Source organism: Capricornis sumatraensis, chromosome 5 (genome assembly GCF_032405125.1).
Source record: "Capricornis sumatraensis isolate serow.1 chromosome 5, serow.2, whole genome shotgun sequence".
Classification (NCBI taxonomy): Eukaryota; Metazoa; Chordata; class Mammalia; order Artiodactyla; family Bovidae; genus Capricornis; species Capricornis sumatraensis.
This window is the reverse complement of record NC_091073.1, coordinates 82,444,785-82,465,070: the sequence shown is the minus strand read 5'-3', so window position 1 is coordinate 82,465,070 and position 20,286 is coordinate 82,444,785. Positions and strand designations below refer to the sequence as shown.

At 42.9% G+C, this 20,286-nt stretch overlaps 1 protein-coding gene across 1 annotated transcript in view; it reads left to right on the top strand.

The window, feature by feature from the left end:
- HECW1 (HECT, C2 and WW domain containing E3 ubiquitin protein ligase 1) overlaps positions 1-20,286 on the top strand; it is a 257,418-nt gene that overhangs the window by 139,534 nt on the left and 97,598 nt on the right. The window contains exons 9-13 of the mRNA XM_068972905.1: positions 648-749; positions 5,632-5,782; positions 13,621-13,754; positions 16,365-16,486; positions 19,340-19,525. Of these exons, the coding sequence (XP_068829006.1) occupies positions 648-749; positions 5,632-5,782; positions 13,621-13,754; positions 16,365-16,486; positions 19,340-19,525 (695 nt within the window). The remainder of the gene's footprint in view (positions 1-647; positions 750-5,631; positions 5,783-13,620; positions 13,755-16,364; positions 16,487-19,339; positions 19,526-20,286) is intronic.

Genomic DNA, 20,286 nt, shown 5'->3' with positions numbered 1-20,286 from the left:
CTGGTTTGTCTGCTTCTTCCTCAGAATAACTTGAAACAATCACAAGATTCCATAGGTCCTTGGCTCCCCACCCCAGCCCCTAGGTTTCATACAATAAGAATTTACCTTCTTGGCCCATCAGTTCCTTAACCCCATCTTGAAATGACAGCAGCTAAGAGTCTCATTCCAAACACATAATCTGAAAGACGGCCTCTTGGCAGCCCTCAGATAAAATCTATCGGAAAAAGGAGCTGTCATTTTACACAGTCCCAAAAATTTATGGGACCTTATAAATGCTGTTTTTCCCTCCAACAGGCCTGTTTCTTTTCCTGGGCTAATCTCAGGCTCTGTTCATTTTCTTCTAGGTCTCTTTCTGATGCCACCTTCCCCTCAAGAAAATTTAGGTCCCCAATCCTACCTGTTGATCTGTTATGGTACAAATCAGAACCATGAAATGTTTTGACTATTTGAGTTAAAAAAAAAAATAGTTCCCTCTATTCACTCATTCATGAATGGTTCTGAATGTCACAAACTGACAAAGATCCAAAAAATTGATTGCCCACTCTTTGGGGTTTTTTCTTGCAATAATTTGTTTTACAGACATGCTTTTTTGATGACGTTGCCACAGCAATGAATGAATCTGAATATCTTGACTATCTTGTCCGTAGGTGAATGTCCTATACTCCATAGTTCCCAGCCAGTAAGCCAGCTTCCTTCCTTGAGGCCTGAACATCATCACTACCCAACAATCGATGAGCCTCTTCCACCAAGTAAGCTTTAGTTTTGAAAATCTATGTTTTAATTCTTCCTATCAAATCTAAGCAGGTCAGTATGAACTTTGTATATAAACATCCAAATTCTTCCCCCACTCTGTACCTTACAGCGTGATCAAAAACCATTATGGTGCCTACCGTAAAAATTGTTTGGTTGGTTTTTTTCTCAGATGGTTTCAGGATGTGATCTCAAATAGATAACCCAGTATTTTCAGTAGCCCTCAACTTCTGAAATGGAGAGCATTTCTTCACAAGACTTGACTAGTCCTTGCAAACTGTTCATGACCCTTATTTCACAAATTTTACTATTTTACATTTTAAAGTTTTCAGTTCAAGATGGGGTAATCCTATTATTCTCCATGGGACCATTTATGGTTCAAGCATCTCCGCATAATAAAACATTTCAACTTGCATTTTCCTTACTCTAAATTGTACCCATATGTGACAGATGCAAATTTTTTCTACAGTTCTTACAGGTTTCCAGGCAAAACATCATCTTTAGGGGTAGAATTCAGTCACATTCTCCTGGTAACTGTAATGTGTAATTAACAATTATCTAGCTGGTTATTTGAACTTAGGAAAATCACTTAATCTCTCAGAGACTCAGTTTTCTTATTTGTAAGATTTCAATCTTTTCATCTACTAAGTGCTAGATTTGGACTAGATAATCTCTAGATATTGTCCCAATGTAATTTGCCCTTATAATATTCCATTATTATGTTTGTAAGAAGGAACTGACACCCCAGATATTATATATTCACTTAACATCACATATGTTCATGAATTCTAGAACATCCCTGTTTTGGTTTCAACTCACTTTTCAAGCAAAGATAACCTTTAAAATTTGATAAATTTTACAACTGCAGAATCTTTCCAGGATGCAAGGAATCAGTGTTTCTTTACATTCTTTTGCCTGTGCTTGCATTAACCCATTACAGTTTTGAAAGAAGAAAGACTTATTCTTTGATTAATCTATTCTTGACAATATGATATATTTAACATCCACACCAGTCTCCTCCTATTCAGTTGTAATTTATCAGTGATAAAACAGAGTTTTTAATATGTGGACCAATTTAAAGGAACACTATATTTGTTGGAAGAGACCAAGATAGGCATTATGTCCTTTAACTTTTGATGTCTGATTTCTTTCTTTATACATTGATTTATGGATATTCCATAAATGTCACTAGAGATACTTCTGACTTAGAAAAAATACCTATAACATTTTCTCTCCAAGAAAGGAACATTTTCTCCACAGCAAAAAACCTATCAGTGAGTGTGCACATGAATTGACCTTCAATCCATCCAAGAGTAATAGCTAGTTATGCATACAGATATTACAAATGAGTATAATATATTCTGTTCTAAAGAATTACTTTATATAAGTTGTTTTTGATAGTGAAAATAAATTTCTTCCAGACAGGTTTCAATTTTCTGTCCATGCAACACTGGAAAATATTAGAAAAGTTGATAGTGAAGCTAACAGCTAAATTTTCTTAAATAATTTCATGTGGTACATGGATGAATTCATCCCTGATAGATTTTCATTGGATAAATATTTATTGAACACTTATCCTGTGTGAGGCACTGTTTTAGGTAAGGCAAACAGGTGAAGATCTCTGCCTTCAAGGACTTACAATCTAGACTGGCAGAGACAGATAATAAAGAATAAAAAGAATAAATGGAGAAATAATGCAGCACATTAGAAAGTATTAAGTGCTGTGAAAAAGCAAAAGCAGAACAGGGGAAGGAGAATCTGAAGTGTATATTGATGGCCAATTTGCCATTTTAAATAGGGTGGTCAGGTACACTTTATTGACAAGGCAACATTTGAAACTAGACTTAAAGGTGATAAGAGAGTTATCCACCCAAGTATTGGGAAGGAAGAACTTTCTGAGCAAATGGAGCAGCTTGCCTGGTGGGCTTGAGAAACAGCAAGAAGGTCAGTATGTCTGGAGCAGATTTAGGAAGTGAGGAAGCAGCAGGTAAAGAGATCTATCAGGAGCCCAGATCACGCACATAGGACTTTGTAGACCACTTAAGGGTTTGGCTTTTAATCTGGATGAAAGGGGAACATTGTAGGTTTCTGAGCAGAGACTTGACATTGTCTGACTTAGGACTTAAAAGTTTTTCTGTATTGACATTAAATTGTGAGGAAAGAAAAATAGAAGCCTGAGACCCAGCATAATGTTCTTGCAGGTGAGAAACAGTGGAGGCTTGGGCCAGCAGGGAGCAGAGGAGGTGAAGAAGAGTGGTCAGATTCTGGACAGATATTTTGTGGGTATATTTGCTGACAAATTGGACATCATGTATGAAATAAAGAGAAGGGTCAAGAATGACCTCAAGAGTTTTAACCTGGATTTAACTGAGACGAAAAGGGAAGGCTGCAGATAGAGCAGGTTTGGGTGGGAAAGAGCTGAAATTTGGCTTTGATTGTGATATATTTGAAATATCATCCAAATTTGGATGTCAAGAAGGCAGTGATATGTGACAGAAGTTCAAGAGAAAGCCCCAGACTATAAACATGATATTGTACTTGTTAATGTGAAAGTAAAATGTATAGGTTTTATGAGTATAATAATTAAAGTGGGATACATTATTAGGCTCTACATTGTTCTTAGACTTCATGGAAAATATATAGTATGACAGATCCCTCAGTCACAAATGAATGGATGCACATGAATGACTACTATCCCAAGGTCATCCATTAAGGTATCCTTTTCAGAAGTCTGTTTTGGTATCACAAAGCCAAGTGCACTGGACATGCTGAGGCTGAAGTTCCATTCAGAAATTTTCTCTTAATGCAATATGGTTTATACAGTATTTGAAAGTAAATTCTTTACAAAGAAACCCAGAAAACCCACTTATAATCTCTAATTATGCTTAGCTATTATTTTCTGAATATTTATGAGAGGTTTAATTAGCCCTCTGCCTTCTACATGTTTAATATATATTAATATATTAACAAGAGAGCCTGTCTGGCTTGACATTCTTTTCTGTGAAACTCATAGAAATGATCATTATCATTGCACCATACTTCAGTTCTTTTCCTTGGAGAATCCATGAGACTGGAGTCTTGTCTTTGAAGGAATCCTTCCTTTACTATGGGGCACCTGGAGGACAGGGATGTGTGTTAGTCAGCAGTGGGTCCTCAGGATCTGGCCGGATCTCTAGTTCATAGTTCACAGTTCATAGTTCTAGTTCATAGTAAAAGGAGGTGTTTGTTCAAGTGAATAAAGTAGCATGATACTCTTCAAAGGTTGACACTTATTCTTTGTTGGATGACAGTCATGTTGGGTTTAAAAAAAAAAAAAGCCTAATTGCTGCTAGTTTGGGAATCACTGAAATTTTTTAATGTTTGGCTTCAATTAATTACCCAATAGTTACACAAATACACAATTCCATCAATGAGCTAATTAATATTTACGACTAACAGTTGACAGCTGAATCATCTAGTAGTCAAATTTAATCAAAACCTTCTAGAATATATTTATACAGCCTGACTATATATATTTTTCAATTTGTCTTATAAGCTGAATTTGGTATTTTCTGGTAGTTTAGATTTCCTTGGGCCTTATTTGGCAGTCCCGCAGGTAAATGTCAAACATAAGCCATAATGTTCACAAACCAGATAAACCATGCACACATCAAACCATAACTAAACCAAATGTATTTTTTCATTTTAAAAACAATTGAGAGTTGCTATGTCATTACCTGAATGATACTTTTTCAACAGAATTGCTAAATATCTGACCTACTCCCAAAAGCTATGGCTTTTCTCATTTAAAAGGCTGAATAGCTTTCCTCATTTGCAGTCATTTTTGCATTTTATTCTTTAGTGTAACTCATTTTTTCAGCATAACTTTATCATGGAGCTGTTATTTCCACCATATTTTTACATGTGGACTCTAAAAGCTTTGCCCATCTCTGGTACAGCAGACATTAAGCTCATCTTCGTTAAGCTCAGGTGTGTACATGTGACTCCCAGCTCTCTCAGTTTTAAGGAGTTTTTTCATCCTATCACCCCAGTCCGGCCCCTATGTATATCATGGACTGTGTCATCTGTGCTTCCACCTTTTAGTTGGCTGCTGTTGTTTAAATTTTAGAAGAATTTATCTTTATCTTGGGCTCCCTCTACTGTTTAGGATGGTTATTTATCAACAAAGAGATACTTAAAAAGCTTGATGCTAGTTAATAGTCATGATTGGTTTTGTTTTGGTCAAGAAATAATCGGCAGCCACAGATGGGTTGAACATAAACTATAAATTCACAGCTTATCAAAGGATGATTTGAATTTAGTTTCTAAGGGTCAAAACTTTCCATTCTTTCTCTCAAGAGGCAATCAATTAAAGGCTGTGACGTATTAGAGGTTATAGGAAGCTGCACCTACATGCAGTATTTTAGAACTGTAGTCAAACCTGGGTTTAAGAGGACCCATTATTCCCTCCTAACCAGCCATCCTCCATCAGATTTAACAAAGAAAGGACTTTTTTCAGCATCAGAGTGTCAGCTTTCGCTGGAGGACATTCCTATCTTCCAGCTGTAACTTGGTAGCCAAGAAATTTGACAAGATGGAATTTTTTAAAGAAGGAAATAAATATTTGACTTTGTCTTTAGAAATTGTTAGAATTTTAACATAGGTCATATTTGAGGAACCCAAATGGTCCAGCAGAGAATCGGAGTCCCGTGGGCTCTTTCCTGGCACACCAACTCCATGCCAATGCCTCAGAGGTCACACAGGTGCTCTGGGCAGTTCTTGGTCTTCAGCAAGTCACCAGCAGTGAGTTCTACCTGCAGAAGACCTGGAAGTGCTTGTCTGTTTCACATGGATCCATAGTTTGTCCTTGATTTTTCTTTCTGCCTTTTTATCACGCACTAGACTGGGAAGCTCGCATTGACAGCCACGGGCGGGTCTTTTATGTGGACCACGTGAACCGCACAACCACCTGGCAGCGCCCCACAGCAGCAGCCACCCCCGATGGGATGCGGAGATCTGGATCCATCCAGCAGATGGAGCAGCTCAACAGGCGGTGGGTGACCAGCACGCAGTGAGCCCCTAGAGACCATGGAAGGGGAAGGGCGATTAATGAGATTCCCTCTAGACTTTTCTGCTCAGATTGTATGAGGAAACTGCAAAGTAATTAACCAACTCATAGTTAGTACTTGGAAAGCTGAATTTATAATTCAGCAGCAGGCCATCAGCTAAGCCTGAGTGTCATTTAAAGATGGGGAGTCCTGTGTACACCTTGAGGGCCCAGGCTCAAACACAGGTGTTCTTAGCCAGGGGCTCATGGACCAACACCCCCCCCCCCGCCCCCGCCCCAGGTATTCACTGAGGGTGTCAATGTTCCGGAACCATTCAGAAACTGTAAGTAAGTTATACATGGATGCACATTTTTCTGCCAGATATTCATATCTGTCATAAGAATCTCAAACAGGTCTGGAACACAAACAGTTTGGAAACAGTTTCAAAACATTCAAAGGATAGGTTTAACAGAATACTAAAAGCTGTTGGAGAAAAAGCTGTCTCATAAATTGCTATATTCATGCCTACTCCAGTCCCATAATTGCTACATACTCAGAAATATACATTCTTAAACAGCTTTCATCATAGAAAATGAAATATTTAAAAATACTTTTGGAGAATTGTTTTGTCTAAAACATAGGCCCTTTACTAGTTTTTAGTATGTAAAGATGTCATTTTGTTTTCAACATGCAAACGAAACCCTCAATAGCATCTGTCCCATGTTGTAAGCTAGTACGAGCATCACACTCAACATCTTGCTCCTTTAAGATCAGGACAATGGCTCTTAGATACTTTTAGTAGCCAGGAATGCAAAATGCAGGCTCAACTTTGTTTATAACCACCTGATGTCTTGCTAGTGTGAAGTAGAGGAAAAAGGTGGAGAGGGATGAGAAAGAATAAATAATTGGACTTGGGGGACACAGCTATGGATAACAAACATCCCTTGAAAGTTAACTCTACACTACAGAAAAAAATGGACAATTTAATACTATTAAACAGAAAAAAAGCTGAGCTTCTAGTTACTGCTGTTGTAGACAGCGTGCGTTAGTCGCTCAGTCGTGTCCGACTCTTTGTGACCCCATGGACTGCTCTGTCCATAGGATTCTCAAGGCCAGAATATTGGAGTGGGTTGCCATTTCCTTCTCCATGTTGCAGGCAGAGGAGGACGCTTTAGGTGAAAATCACGAGGATTCTTTTATCACATGAGCATTTGGAACATACTTGCTTTCCATTTTTCCCCATCAATATCTGAGTGTCATTATTAAGAACCATAAAGCATTTTCATTGGCAGCATATTTCTCTAGTTACTCCCACAGAAAGAAATCATATTACAAGGAAGAACATATTGTATATAAATGTACCAAAAGCCTTGGGAGTGTCCTTTCATGGTGTTTGCAGCTAAAAATGCAGGGAACACAGCAAGCTCATTTTACATAGAGATCGTGTTCAGATGCCATACGCAGAAATAGCCCCCAGGTCTGTCTTGCCAGACAGATAAGTTGAAAGTGTTTATCAGACTAAGAAACAGGGAGAGCACTAAAACAAAACAGAAGCAAAAGTAAACACCTTGACTCATGACATAAAAATACTTGGAAGTTTGTTCATGATGTTCAGATTGTATAATATAAAGTGAAAGTGAAGTCACTCAGTCGTGTCCAACTCTTTGCGACCCCGTGGACTGTAGCCCACCAGGCTCCTCCGTCCATGGGATTCTCCAGGCAAGAATACTGGAGTGGGTTGCCACTGAAGCCAAATCCATCCTTAACCAGGCCTCTAGAGAAGTGTGCAGGCTTTGGTGTATAAAGCCCTGTGTCCTCCAGTGAAGCTGAACATGCTGAGAAGGCCCAGACTTTGATGAACAGGAAGCTGTATTTGCTGCATCCATTTGGACAGATAAAGAAATTGAGCAATTGGAGAAAGTGCTTATTTCTTGTGAAAAATCCTACCTAGGGAAACTTAGATAACCTTGAGATAAGTATCCAGGCTCTTCAATGCTTATTTTAGCCTATTGCTTTCAAGCACTTAAAGTTTTTCAGTGATTTGGCCTGATAACAGCAGCCACACAAAGTATACTGTTAGTCTTTTATCCACAGTCTTATGTGTGGTGCAGATGTGACCACACATAGGGGGCATTTGTTTGATAATCTACAGTTATCAGGAGAAATTGACACCCATCACTGTCTCATAGCAAAATGGAAATACTTTTCAGTGTTGTAAGAAGGAGTTTCTTTTGACTTCTGGTAGGGTGATTGTGAAAGGCAAATGTTTTGTGCAAAGAGATGTGAACTGCAAAATAAGGAGTTGACGAAGTAGCATGCGGTGACCACATGCCCTCGGCCACTTCCCAAGTGGCCTTGGTGGCTTTGCCACATGCTCCTACTGCAAGGGAGTCCCTCGTTACCTGCCTTCCACCTGGCACCTGTCTCCACCCTACAAAGATCCAAACCTAACGTTGTTTGGCCCTGAAACCTCCCCAGAGCCCTCCACTCACAGCCGGTGGCTGCCTCCTCTGCAGCCCCATTATTGATGGGGCACTGTGCCCACCACTGGTACTGTCCTTACCTTCTTTCTCATTCGTCTATGTCCCTCCTCCCAGTGGCTGGATGGGGCCAGAGTTTACCAGGACTCAGTACAAGACAGTTTCCCAAGTTAATTCCTGCACTTTCAGAATATCCCGAATGAACTAACTCTACCTTCTTCACAAACACTTCTCAAACAAACCAAAATATAAATACATAGTCTGATTTTAAATGGTCAGCTCAAGTTTGATGTTTTAGTTATCTGGATAAAATTATACTATGGAGAAATGAAAATCTTAAATATGAAAAAAAAACAAAGAAGGATCTTATAGTCCTATACCCCAAGGATTAGCTCTTCTAAAAGATTAAACTGTCTTCAAGTTTTCAAGTTCCATATGCACAGTCTTTGTATATTTAAAATGATGATATAGTTTTATATTCATTTTTCACTTACTACATTATTAGCATTTTCACATTGCTACATAGTCTTAAAGTTATCACTTAAGTGATAGTGTTCCAATGAATGAATGTAATTTAGTTAATTTGTCATATTGTTGGATATTTATTTTTATCATTATCTTGGGCAAGACCCAAGGACATGTAAAATGCTAGGATTGTCTTAGCATGTTTCCTTTGGGTTATATTCCCAAAACAGCAGGCCAAGGGAGATCTATGTGGTTTCAGTATTTGATATCAGTGTTTGAGTATTTTTTCAAGTGATTCTGCAGATTCACTCTGCCAGCAATGGTACCCTCCCTTCCTTATCATCTTTTGGCGGGTTTTTACTGACTTAAGCAATTCTCCTGGTGTTTTGGTGCATCTTACATTTCAGTTCTTGGAGGGAGGTCTGCTTCTGCTTCATGAGCTCTTCTTTTACCAATTTTAGCTCCTCCTGTGAGAATTGTCTATTCCTACAAGCTTAGTTTGCTTGGTTTTTGTTTAGTTTGTTTTGGCTTGGCTCCTGAAGGGTTTTGTTTTGTTTTGTTTTTTTCCTTCTGGTTTGGTTTTGTGTGTGTTCCTCTGTGTGTCCATTTACAAATTAGACATTGCAGCTGACTTTCTTATCAGTTTCCATAAACTCTATGCAATATAAATATTTAACCTTTTACTGCAAAAAAATAAAATGTGAGGGGGTTATTGAAGGACTCTTCTTGATGAAATAGAAGAGAACCAGCTCTCTGACCCCCTCTTTTATCTTCAGATCAAAGAGGGCCTCTGAGGCTACAGCCCTGCCTTCGCTGGGTGATCATCCATGAGTTGCTCTGTGGCCTGCTTCTCCAGGACTGTCCCTTCTCCAGCAAAGGCCAGGAGTGGGGTCTGGCACTTGGGTTTTGAGGCTGCTGACCTAGTAAGGTATGGGATACCACAGGTCCAACGAAGGACATATGGAGCAGGTTGTGAAATTTCAGACATTTTTATCAAATAAGGTTATATTAACTCATTAAAATTCTCTTCTGTGGTCACTGCACTTTGGGAAGGAAAAGAGAGGCCACAGCATGAGGTTTGTTTAAGCCCTGTTCCAGATGTCTGTTGCTGAGAAACAAACCACCCAGACTTAACGGTGTAAACACCAGTAGTTGATTATTAACACCACTGTCGTCATCGTCGCCATCCTCTCTCACGGTTATCGTGGTGGGCTGAGCTCAGTGAGGCCCTTCTCGGGGTGTCTCATGGCTGCAGTCAGAGGGTGGCTGGGCTGGAGAGGCACATATCTCAAGGTGAACACCAGCTGTTGGCTGGGGCCCTGGCTGTGACTGTCGCCCCGAGCACCTGCGTGTGGACTCTCCGTGTTGCCTGGGCGTCCTCACAGCATGGCTCCTGTATTTATTCCATCACACTTGTCACTTTCATTATTGTCTATTCATCCAGGAAGCCACAAGACCTTCCCAGCTTGAAGGGAAGGGGACACTGATTCAGCCTCTTAATGTTAACAGGAGAATGGTAAGATTCTAGAAGAGCTTGTGGACCAAAAAATATAGTTGAGTCACTTTTGGAAAATGCAGCCTGCCTTGAGCCGCTTAGGGGATCCTCTGACAGCAGGTCCTTTGGCCTTTGGCAGGCCTCACTCCTCCCCCAGGTCAAGGTTACACCCTTGGGCAGCTTCTCACGGGCTCACTGAGTAACCCCCCACCCCCGCCCAAGGCCACACTACTTGAGTCCCAGCAAGAACTCAGGAACATCACAGACAAACAGCCTGCACCTTCCCTACATCCTCCCCGCCACAGACATGTGGGGGCTAAACACACATAAGCCTTTCTCTCTCTCTGCTGCTTTGCTCATTCCTGTCCTTCCACATTTTCTCGTAAGAGGCCTTCTCAGGAATGCCTCCCACTAACTGCTGCAGGCAAAGCCATCATTCTGCCAGGTGTCAGGAAGGAGTGGCTAAGTCTCCTTAGATAAAATAAAACCTCAGACCAGTGAGTATGTAGATAATACCATCTGAATGTAGATAATGCCATCTGAAGATTTGTTACAAATGCAGATTTCAGTTTTGCTCCAGTTTCTGTAATTATAATAATCACCCAAATTATCACTCTGGCAGGTAGTCTGGAAACCACAGTAGAAAACAAAACTCCTTTTTATTTAATTTATGTATTATTTTTGGCCAAGCAGCATGAAGGATCTTCATTCCCCCAACAGGGATTAAACCTCTGCCCCCAGCAGTGGAAGCGTAGCATCTTAAGACCACTGGATCACCAGGCAAGTCCCCAGAACTCCTCTTTAAAGGTCAAAGAAAGGTCACTGATCTTCGGAATACCACCACAGAAGACCCTGTCTGTGTGACAATATCTCCCAAGCCCCTACCTTGGATTGCACTGGCTACTCGCTGCTCCCCAGATGCTGGTCCCCCTTCTCTTCACACTTGTTCCTCCACTGCCACATCTCTTCTCTGAGCACATGACCCACATAGCAACGCTCCCCTGACTGTGGTCATTGGTGTGACCTCTGGAACCTCCAGATCAGCCTGTCCAAATCCACACCAAAGTCTTCCTGCCAACCTGCCCATCTCACCTGGTCTTCCTCATGGCTGGTGCCTCCACCCACCTGCTCTAAGCGGAAGCCCTCCTTCCCTCTGCTCCAGCTTCCATATCCAGGCCCCCAATCCTGTTAAGTCTACATGTAAAGTTATTACAGCTTGGCTGCTAAAGATCTCTTAAGTTCAGTCCCTTCTCTCGTTCCTACTGTGCCAGGAGGAAAAGGGAGGCAGAATTCCTGTCCTGTGCACCAGTGGGCTGAGAGACATCAGGCAAAGTCAGGGTCCCACAGGACGGAGGAAGGAAGCAAAGCAAAGAGGAACAAGACAGCTGGACACCTGCATACGAAACACAGTGAGGCTTAGGCAGGCAGGTATACTTTCGGTGTAGTTTAGGCAGATGTAGTTTAGGCAGGCAGGGAGGTTTAAGCAGGCAGGCGTAGGTGATCTTAGTATCCCTACAATATGTGGGTGTTCCCCTTCCCCAGAAGCACCCTAAGAGACCAGCAGGATACACCACGCCTGCCTGGGTCCAGGCTTCAGCATCTCTAGCCTGGACTGATAACGGTAGTTCTCAGCTGCTCTCCCCGACTCCAGGCTTTTCTCCTCCCATGCACTCCACATAGGTGGGGGTCAGTGTAGAGCTGACTCTGCCTCTTTCCCAGCAGCTGTCCAGTCCCTACAGCAGCAGTTCTCAAAGTCAGTCCCTGGACCAGCAGCAGCGGCTGCATCACCTAGGAACTAGTTAGAAATGCACGTGCTTGCCTCCCATCACTCCATCCCCAGACCTATTGAGTCAGAGAGACTCTGGGAGTGGAGCCTGGCAGCCTGTTCTCACCAACCCTGTAAGTGATTCTGATGTAGCTCTGGGCCTAGAGAACAATGTTCCACCAGTGCTGGCACCTCCTAGGTGCTTTCTGCCACTGTACTGATTCCCTGGCCCTGCCCAGTGCCTACACATCCTGGTGCCACCACCAAGCTTCTCAGAGTTCTCTCAGGTGAAGTCTTTGGCATGTTTTATTTCCTCTGTGTGCCTTCCCTCCTAGCTCCCTGATACGTCCATACGCTGGCTTCAGAAGATACATGCCTTGGGTGTCTCCTTGTCCCTATTCATAACTCTAATACACGTAGGGCATCATGTTCACATCACCAGAGTCATGGTCTACATGCCTTTCCCTTTTTTGCTCTGTCCTGACCGTGAGTGTTCAGAGAGTGAGGTCATATTCCAGTCTTCTCTTTGGTCTGAAAGTCCAGCACAGAGCAGGCCCCATTGGAAGAGTCAGTGAATATTTAGTAAGTACCCAGTTAGGTGACTGATTGGACTACTGACTCATTCTCCAACTTGGGAAGAAAACTCAAAGGAGACTTTATATAAGCTGAAAGCATTTATTTGTCTGCCAGTGTTTTTGTTTTTAATGTTTAAAAATGTTATTTATTGAAGTATGGTTGATTTATGATATTCAGTTAATTTCTGCTGTACAGCAAAGTGATTCAGCTCTACATGTGTGTGTGTGTATATATATATATATTCTTTTTCATTATGGCTTATCACAGGATATTGAATATAGTTCCCCCTGCTATAGAGTAGGCCCTTGTTGTTCATCCATTCTGTATATATTAGTTTGCATCTTTTAGTGTATAATCTTTGCACACTCCTTCCTAGTCACTCCTAGTCATACTTCCTAGTCACTCAGTCGTGTCCAACTCTGCAACCTGTGGACTGTAGCCCACCAAGCTCCTCTGTCCATGGGATTCTCCAGGCAAGAATACTGGAGTAGGTTGCCATTTCCTTCTCCAGGGGATTTTCCCAACCCAGGGATCGAACCCAGGTCTCCCACATTGCAGGCAGATGCTTTAACCTCTGCACCACCGGGGAAGCCCCTTTCACTTTCTTTCACTTTCCTAGTCATACCAGTTAACTGTCAAATAAAAACAAGTAGAACTTTTAGTTTGTAGACTTATCACAATCAAAGAGAGGTGATTTGATATCTTAGTTGTAATATTTTTAAGTTCCTTCCCACACCATTATTTTAGACTCAGTTCAATTTCGTTTAACGCAGGGCAGAGGCTGTTTTTTATAATGATTTTTTGTGTGTTGATTTTTTTTTTTAAGTCACCATACTTGAAACTCATCATAGTTTACAAAACAAAATGAAGTCAAATCACCTAGAGATACTTGTCTTGCAAATTAAGTATCTTGGGAAAATTTTGAGCACTTCTCTCCTGACGTTTCTTGACATCCAAGACAATTCTTTACAAATTTTCCCACTTACCTGACTCAGAGCATCAGCCCCTCAACAAGCCAACAAACCAAAGTTAACTCCTGTCTTTTCACTTTCTGATACAAAGGTATCAAAATATTCAGCGAACCATTGCCACAGAGAGGCCTGAAGAAGATTCTGGTAGCCAAATTTGTGATCCAGTTCCAGCAGGAGGCGGTGGAGGAGGTGGGAGTGACTCAGAGGCTGAATCTTCAAGCTTAGGTATGGCCAGTGGATACTGATGGGATGGAAGGTGGATAAGGGAAAGCAGGGAGGTGGGCAAAATCCAGGAGGAGAAAGATGCTTGGCGCCAGCAGGGTAAAAACAGACAGAAGTGTCTCACCAGCAATGTAAAGGAAAAGTGGACTCACAGTGAAGAGAACTTGTACTTGTGCATCAAGGTGATTTTTTTTCAGTGTCTTAATCATTTCTTTTTGTGTAAATTTATTTATTGGTGTCCTAAGGATGTTTTCCACTTGTAAGTAAAAGATGCAATAAGAATTCAAGGTCTCCTTCCAAGGAGCCACATGACAACAATAGGAATAAGACTTGTTTGTATTTAGAATAAAATATCAATACAGTCCCCCGCTGAGAGAGGAACCTGGCAGTAAAGAGGTTTTCCACTGGTCTTATGATTTTAAATACACCACCACTCAGGAAAATTTTTTACCAAATACCATCAGCACCCACTAGGGGGCCTGGTGTTCATTTCTTTGAATGTGCCTGAGTGGAACTCAGATGTAAATACTCGAAAAGCCTGAGATTGCCTTCTTTTCTGTTTGTTTTTAACTGAAGTATGCTGCTGCTGCTAAGTCGCTTCAGTCGTGTCCGACTCTGTGTGACCCCATAGACGGCAGCCCACCAGGCTCCCCAGTCCCTGGGATTCTCCAGGCAAGAGTACTGGAGTGGGTTGCCATTTCCTTCTCCAGTGCATGAAAGTGAAAAATGAAAGTGAAGTTGCTCAGTCGTGTCCTACCCTCAGCGACCCCATGGACTGCAGCCTACCAGGCTCCTCTGTCCATGGGATTTTCCAGGCAAGAGTACTGGAGTGGGTTGCCATTTCCTTCTCCAGTGCATGAAAGTGAAAAGTGAAAGTGAAGTTGCTCAGTCGTGTCCTACCCTCAGCGACCCCATGGACTGCAGCCTACCAGGCTCCTCTGTCCATGGGATTTTCCAGGCAAGAGTACTGGAGTGGGGTGCCATTGCCTTTGACTTACAATATTGTGTTAGTTTCAGGTGTACAGCAAAGTGATTCAGTTTTACACATATATATTCTTTTTCATTATTGACTGTTGTAAGATATTGAATATAATTCCCTCTACTATACAGTAGATCCCTGTTATATATTATGTTATATTTTATTATATTATATATGTGTTTAGTCGCTCAGTTGTGTCCAACTCTTTGTGACCCTGTGGACTGTAGCTGGCCAGGCTCTTCTGTCCATGGAATTCTCCAGGCAAGAATATTGGAGTGGGTTGCCATGCCCATCTCCAGGAGATCTTCCCAACCCAGGGATCGAACCCAGGTCTCCCACATTGCAGGCGGATTCTTTACTGTCTGAGCCACCAGGGAAGCATCTATATAGTGATTAACCCAAAACTCCTAATTTAGCCCTCCTCTGCTCCTTGCCCCTTTGATCACCATAAAGTTGTCTTCAATGAAAATATTGGTTTCTATTTTTTATACCTGTAATAGCATAAGATTATCACAGCGACATCCTGATAATCCAAATTTCTTAAATTGGGTAAATGATGGCAGATGACAGGTATAGAACAGTCTGAGCAAATAGCCACGTGTTTCGCATCCTGTAGGTCTCCCCTCTCTCTGAAAAGCAGAAGAATGGATACTTTCATGCCCTCTTTTAAATACACATACATAGTTCCACCAACAATTTTAATTGCCTCCATTCTAATCATTTTATCAGATACATTAACTAAACTGACTAGTTAAGGTTTTTCTATTATTAATTCCTTTGACTGCTAAGAGAGATTTGGTAAGGTGGTGGAATAATTGGAAATATGAGGGAAAAGGAAGAGAAAATTCCTTTTGGAGTTTGGTATTGGATCTGTTGGCATTTGCTGTATAACAAATTATCCCAAAGCTTAGTATCTGAAGCTCACAGCCATGCGTTAACCTCCCCCCACCCCAGTTCTGCAGGTGGGCAGTTTGAGCTGAGCTCTGCCAGGTAATTCCTCAGGGCACTGGGCTCACATGTGCCTCCTTAGTCAGCTGTGGAATAGGCTGCAGGCTGGCTGGCCTGAAGTGGCCTCAGCCAGGGTGGCTTGTCCCTGCTCCCCATGGCTTTTCATCTTGTACAGGCTGTTCCCATGATGAGGGAGAGAAAGTAAGTAGGGACCTACAGGCCTCTCAAAACCCTGGCTCAGAACCTCTGGCAAATTTTGTTGGTTAAAGCAAAACTCAAGGCCAGCTTGATTTAATGTGGGGAGAGGCTGCAAAGTCCCAGAGTGATGGGGATGGAGGGAGAGGAAGGATTGTGATCCTTTCTGCAAACAAACTGACATAGCTATGGAGAGCAACTTGTAAGGAAAATGAGAAAAATTCACTGGGATAAAAGGGATGAGTTATTCGAGGACTTGATCCAGCTGAAGTTACACTGGAGTACCCTGGGAAATACTGAGTCTCAACTGAGACACAGTGATGGGACACCTGGCCGTCACTGTGACACTGGCTGGATCACCATTTGAAACAACAGTCCTCCCCAGCAGTGCTGGTGAAGGCTTGTAGGATACCAGTGCCACAAAAGAGAAGTCTTCTAACTGAAACGATCTTTTTCCAATGCATTCAGTTGCTTTGTTTTACTTCTTCCAGATCTGAGAAGAGATGGGTCACTTTCTCCAGTGAATTCACAAAAAATCACCTTGCTGCTACAGTCTCCAGCGGTCAAATTCATCACCAACCCTGAGTTCTTCACTGTACTGCACGCCAATTATGTGAGTGTTCCCACACACAGAGGCACCCTGGCCTGGCTTCTGGCAAGACCCGAAACGCAACATTGCAAAGTCATTGGACAGATTAAAGAGGATAGCATTCTCACTCAGGCAAGGGGGTGGGGTGGGTGGGGTGAGGGGTGGGAGCAGGGAACAGGAAGAGAAAAAAGATGGTTCCTTTTTGTTCTCTGTGAGTCTCCCCCAAAAGGAGAAAAGCTAGATTTAGAAATGCTATATCTTCTTTGGGTTTTTGTTAGATTCAAATGGGTTAATGTCAGTGAAAGTATTTGGAAACAAAGGTGCATTTTTATTATAGTTAAAATTTTTAAGGGACAAAATTAGGGAATTGACAGATTCCCTTCAACCTGAATCATTTTATAAAATCACTTTCATTAAAGAAAGTTTAAAATAGATAAATAGGTTTCCTTTTCATATAATTAGTTTATCAAATAACCTGCTGTTGCTGCTGCTGCTAAGTCACTTCAGTTGTGTCTGACTCCCTGCTTATGGTTAATTTAATGTGATTTTTATATATTTAGCTTTCTCTCTCTCTCTCTCTCTTTTTTTGTTTTTTTTTTTTTTTTTTTGGTATTGTCAAGAAAGCAATGACATGATATCAGCATGCATGCATGCTCGGTCGCTCAGTCGTGTCTGACTCTTTGCAACCCAGTGGACTGTAGCCTGCCAGGCTCCTCTGTCCATGGGATTTCTAAGCAAGAATACTGGAGTAGGTTGCCATGCCCTCCTCCAGGAGATCTTCCTAACTCAGGGATCGAACCCAAGTCTTAAGTCTCCTGTGTTGGCAGACCAGTTCTTTACCACTAGTGCCACCTGGGAGTGAAGTGAGGTCACTCAGTCGTATCCAACTCTTTGCGACCCCATGGACTGTAGCCTACCAGGCTCCTCTGTCCATGGGATTTTCCAGGCCAGAGTACTGGAGTAGGTTGCCATTTCCTTCTCCAGGGGATCTTCTCGACCCAGGGATTGAACCTGGGTCTCCCACACTGTAGTAGTAGTAGTAGTGAAGTCGCTCAGTCATGTCCGACTCTTTGCTACCCTGTGGACTGTAGTCCACCAGGCTCCTCTGTCCATGGGATTTTCCTGGCAATAGGCAGACGCTTTTACCATCTGAGCCACCAGGGAAGTCCACCTGGGAAGTCCCCCTGATATCCTGATATTCATTTGACATGTGTTTCCTGCGGTTCAGGCACAGATCTAGGTGCTAGATGTAAAGACAGATTAGGGTGACACCTGATCAGCAGAAGCTCCCCCATTTTGTTGGGCAGCAGACGTGCAAAGATGAGTCTAACGTGATAGGACATAGCTGTCCTCTGGGAGGAACAGTGTGCCCTGGAACACACGTGATGCTCTGGACACTCAGGGAGCAGTCCTGAGGAGACTGAGTCCTGAACGTTGAAAGTTGACAGGGCAGAGGCTCCAGGCAGTGGGAGAAAGGACTCAGCCTGGGACTGGGTCCAGTGGAGCTGGAGCGTGGTGACAGGCAGAGGTGGGAAGAGAGGGTGGAGAACAGCAGCAAATTACCTGGTACATCATGGAAAGGAGCCTGGATCTACCTCAGCAGGCAACCAGACCCAGCTGCAGTCTCAGACATTATCATCATTACACAGTCTGAGAGGTGATTTTCTCAGGTAGCATTGTGGGAGAGGGACTGAGAGGTTAAGACCAGAGCCTGGTTCCAGTGCTTAAGTGAGCAATAATCAAGGGCTTCCCTAAGAAAGGGTCTGGGAGCAGGGAAAGAACAACTCAGCTTAGGAGATATTTCTTCAGGGAATCAATCATGCTTGGGACCGCCATGATTGAGGGGGATGGAGGGTGAGGACCCAAGAAAGTCTGAGTCCTTTCTGCTTTGTGCCCCTGAGTTAAGTGTCCCCATTCGACAGCAGTTTGATTAGGTGATGGGAGCTGTGGCAGGGGAGGAGGGTCTAGTTTTGAGCAGGTTATATTTAGGAAACCTCTTGGACATCTAGTGATTAGATCAAGAGCTGCTGCCCAGTGAGACAGGGGTGAGTCACGAAGCAGGACAAAAATGCTACACAGTGGTGCTCTCTGAGCTGTTCCCCAGCCTGCTCTGGCTACCAACAGTCTTTCCTTGAACCACACACAACCACCAGCCCCAGGTGGCATAAAATGGTTATGTGGCACAACTAGAAACTCCTGAAGCTTTCTTCATCTCTTCTCATCTTCCAACCCCTACAAACAGTCACGTTTGTACATAAAAAGGAGTGGCAGACCGTTGAAGGTCAGCCCTAAAATTCACAGGGAACTTTAACTAATACTCCCTGTTATATAGATGAATAGAGGAGCAATCCCCTGGAGAAGGGAAAGGCTGCCCACTTCAGTATTCTGGCCTGGAGAATTCCATGGACTGTATAGTCCACGAGGTTATAAAGAGGTGGACACAACTGAGCAACTTTCAACACTTGGAAGAAGACCAAGGATGAACCTGTGCTGTCAGAGGAGGAACCAGGGAGCAAAGGGAGGAAAGGGAGGAGATGCTCAGAGAGTCAGAAGGAGATTCAGGGGAGCAGAACCAGGCTGGGGCAGAGTGGGTTGGGGAGGGTGGAGGGGAGGGGAACTTGAGATGCAGGGGAGTTGGACAGTGTCCAAGGTTGCTGGGGCAGTGGTAGAGTCAGATTGCAAAGAGGTCCATGTGTGTTCGCAGTGGGCAGGTTACTTCTGGAGCAAAATCTCTGCTTCCAAGGCCTCCTCCTCAAGGCTCACAATAAATCCCTGTGTAGCAACCACATCGCATCCCATTAAGGTGCTCAAAGTATGCTTGGTCTGTGTTTCTCCTAATCCCCACTGCCTTCCCCATCTCCCTGGACCCCATCTCAGAGTGCCTACCGAGTCTTCACCAGTAGCACCTGCTTGAAGCACATGATCCTCAAAGTCCGGCGCGATGCGCGTAACTTCGAACGCTACCAGCACAACCGAGACTTGGTGAATTTCATCAACATGTTTGCCGACACGCGGCTGGAATTGCCCCGGGGCTGGGAGATCAAAACGGACCAGCAGGGAAAGGTGAGCCTGACTGCTGCTGGGGCCTTACATCAGAAGGTGAAGACCGGTGAGCAGGTGAGGAGGGAGGTTGATAAGGAGATCAAAGCCTGTTCCTGAGACGCGCTATTGGCCACCAGGCAGAAGGGAGGGTAATTATCGGCATTGGGATTTCTGTCTTTTGATGTTTAGAATGTTTCCAAACATCCCTGACTTCTGCCCACTGATGCTAATAGCACCTCCACCAAGTGGTGACGTTGCTATGTGTCCCCTGGGTGGGGAGGAGGGTTGGGGGACAGTATCACACCCAGTTGAGAACTACAGGCTCCATATTTCTTAATTTAGATTTGGAATATGAAACCAGATTCTATTCAATGACCTTTCTATTGTTTTGCCTCCTTAGTTCCCTCTCAGAGGATTAAATTATTAGTTAAATGGGAGTGACATTATTAAATTATTCATTGTGATTTCCCTAATAAGCCTTCAGGTCTCATTAAAGCAGGGTGAATTGGGCCAATGAAGTGTTACTGGCTTGCATTTTGCTTTTGTGTGGCATTAACCAAAACTAGTCTTTCCCAGGGATGCTGTAGAAGCCTAGCGGAGTCAGCTAAAGCAAGAATGCTGTTTCTTAATCACCATCAATCACTTTCATGTATTTATAGGACAGGTCAGACAGGCTACCGAGGAATCTTTTATAAACTGTGTAATCTTTTATAAACTTTAGTAGAGAGACTCCTTCCCTCTCCTAGTGTCAAAAGAATCAGAAGTCTTCCCAGCAAACACGT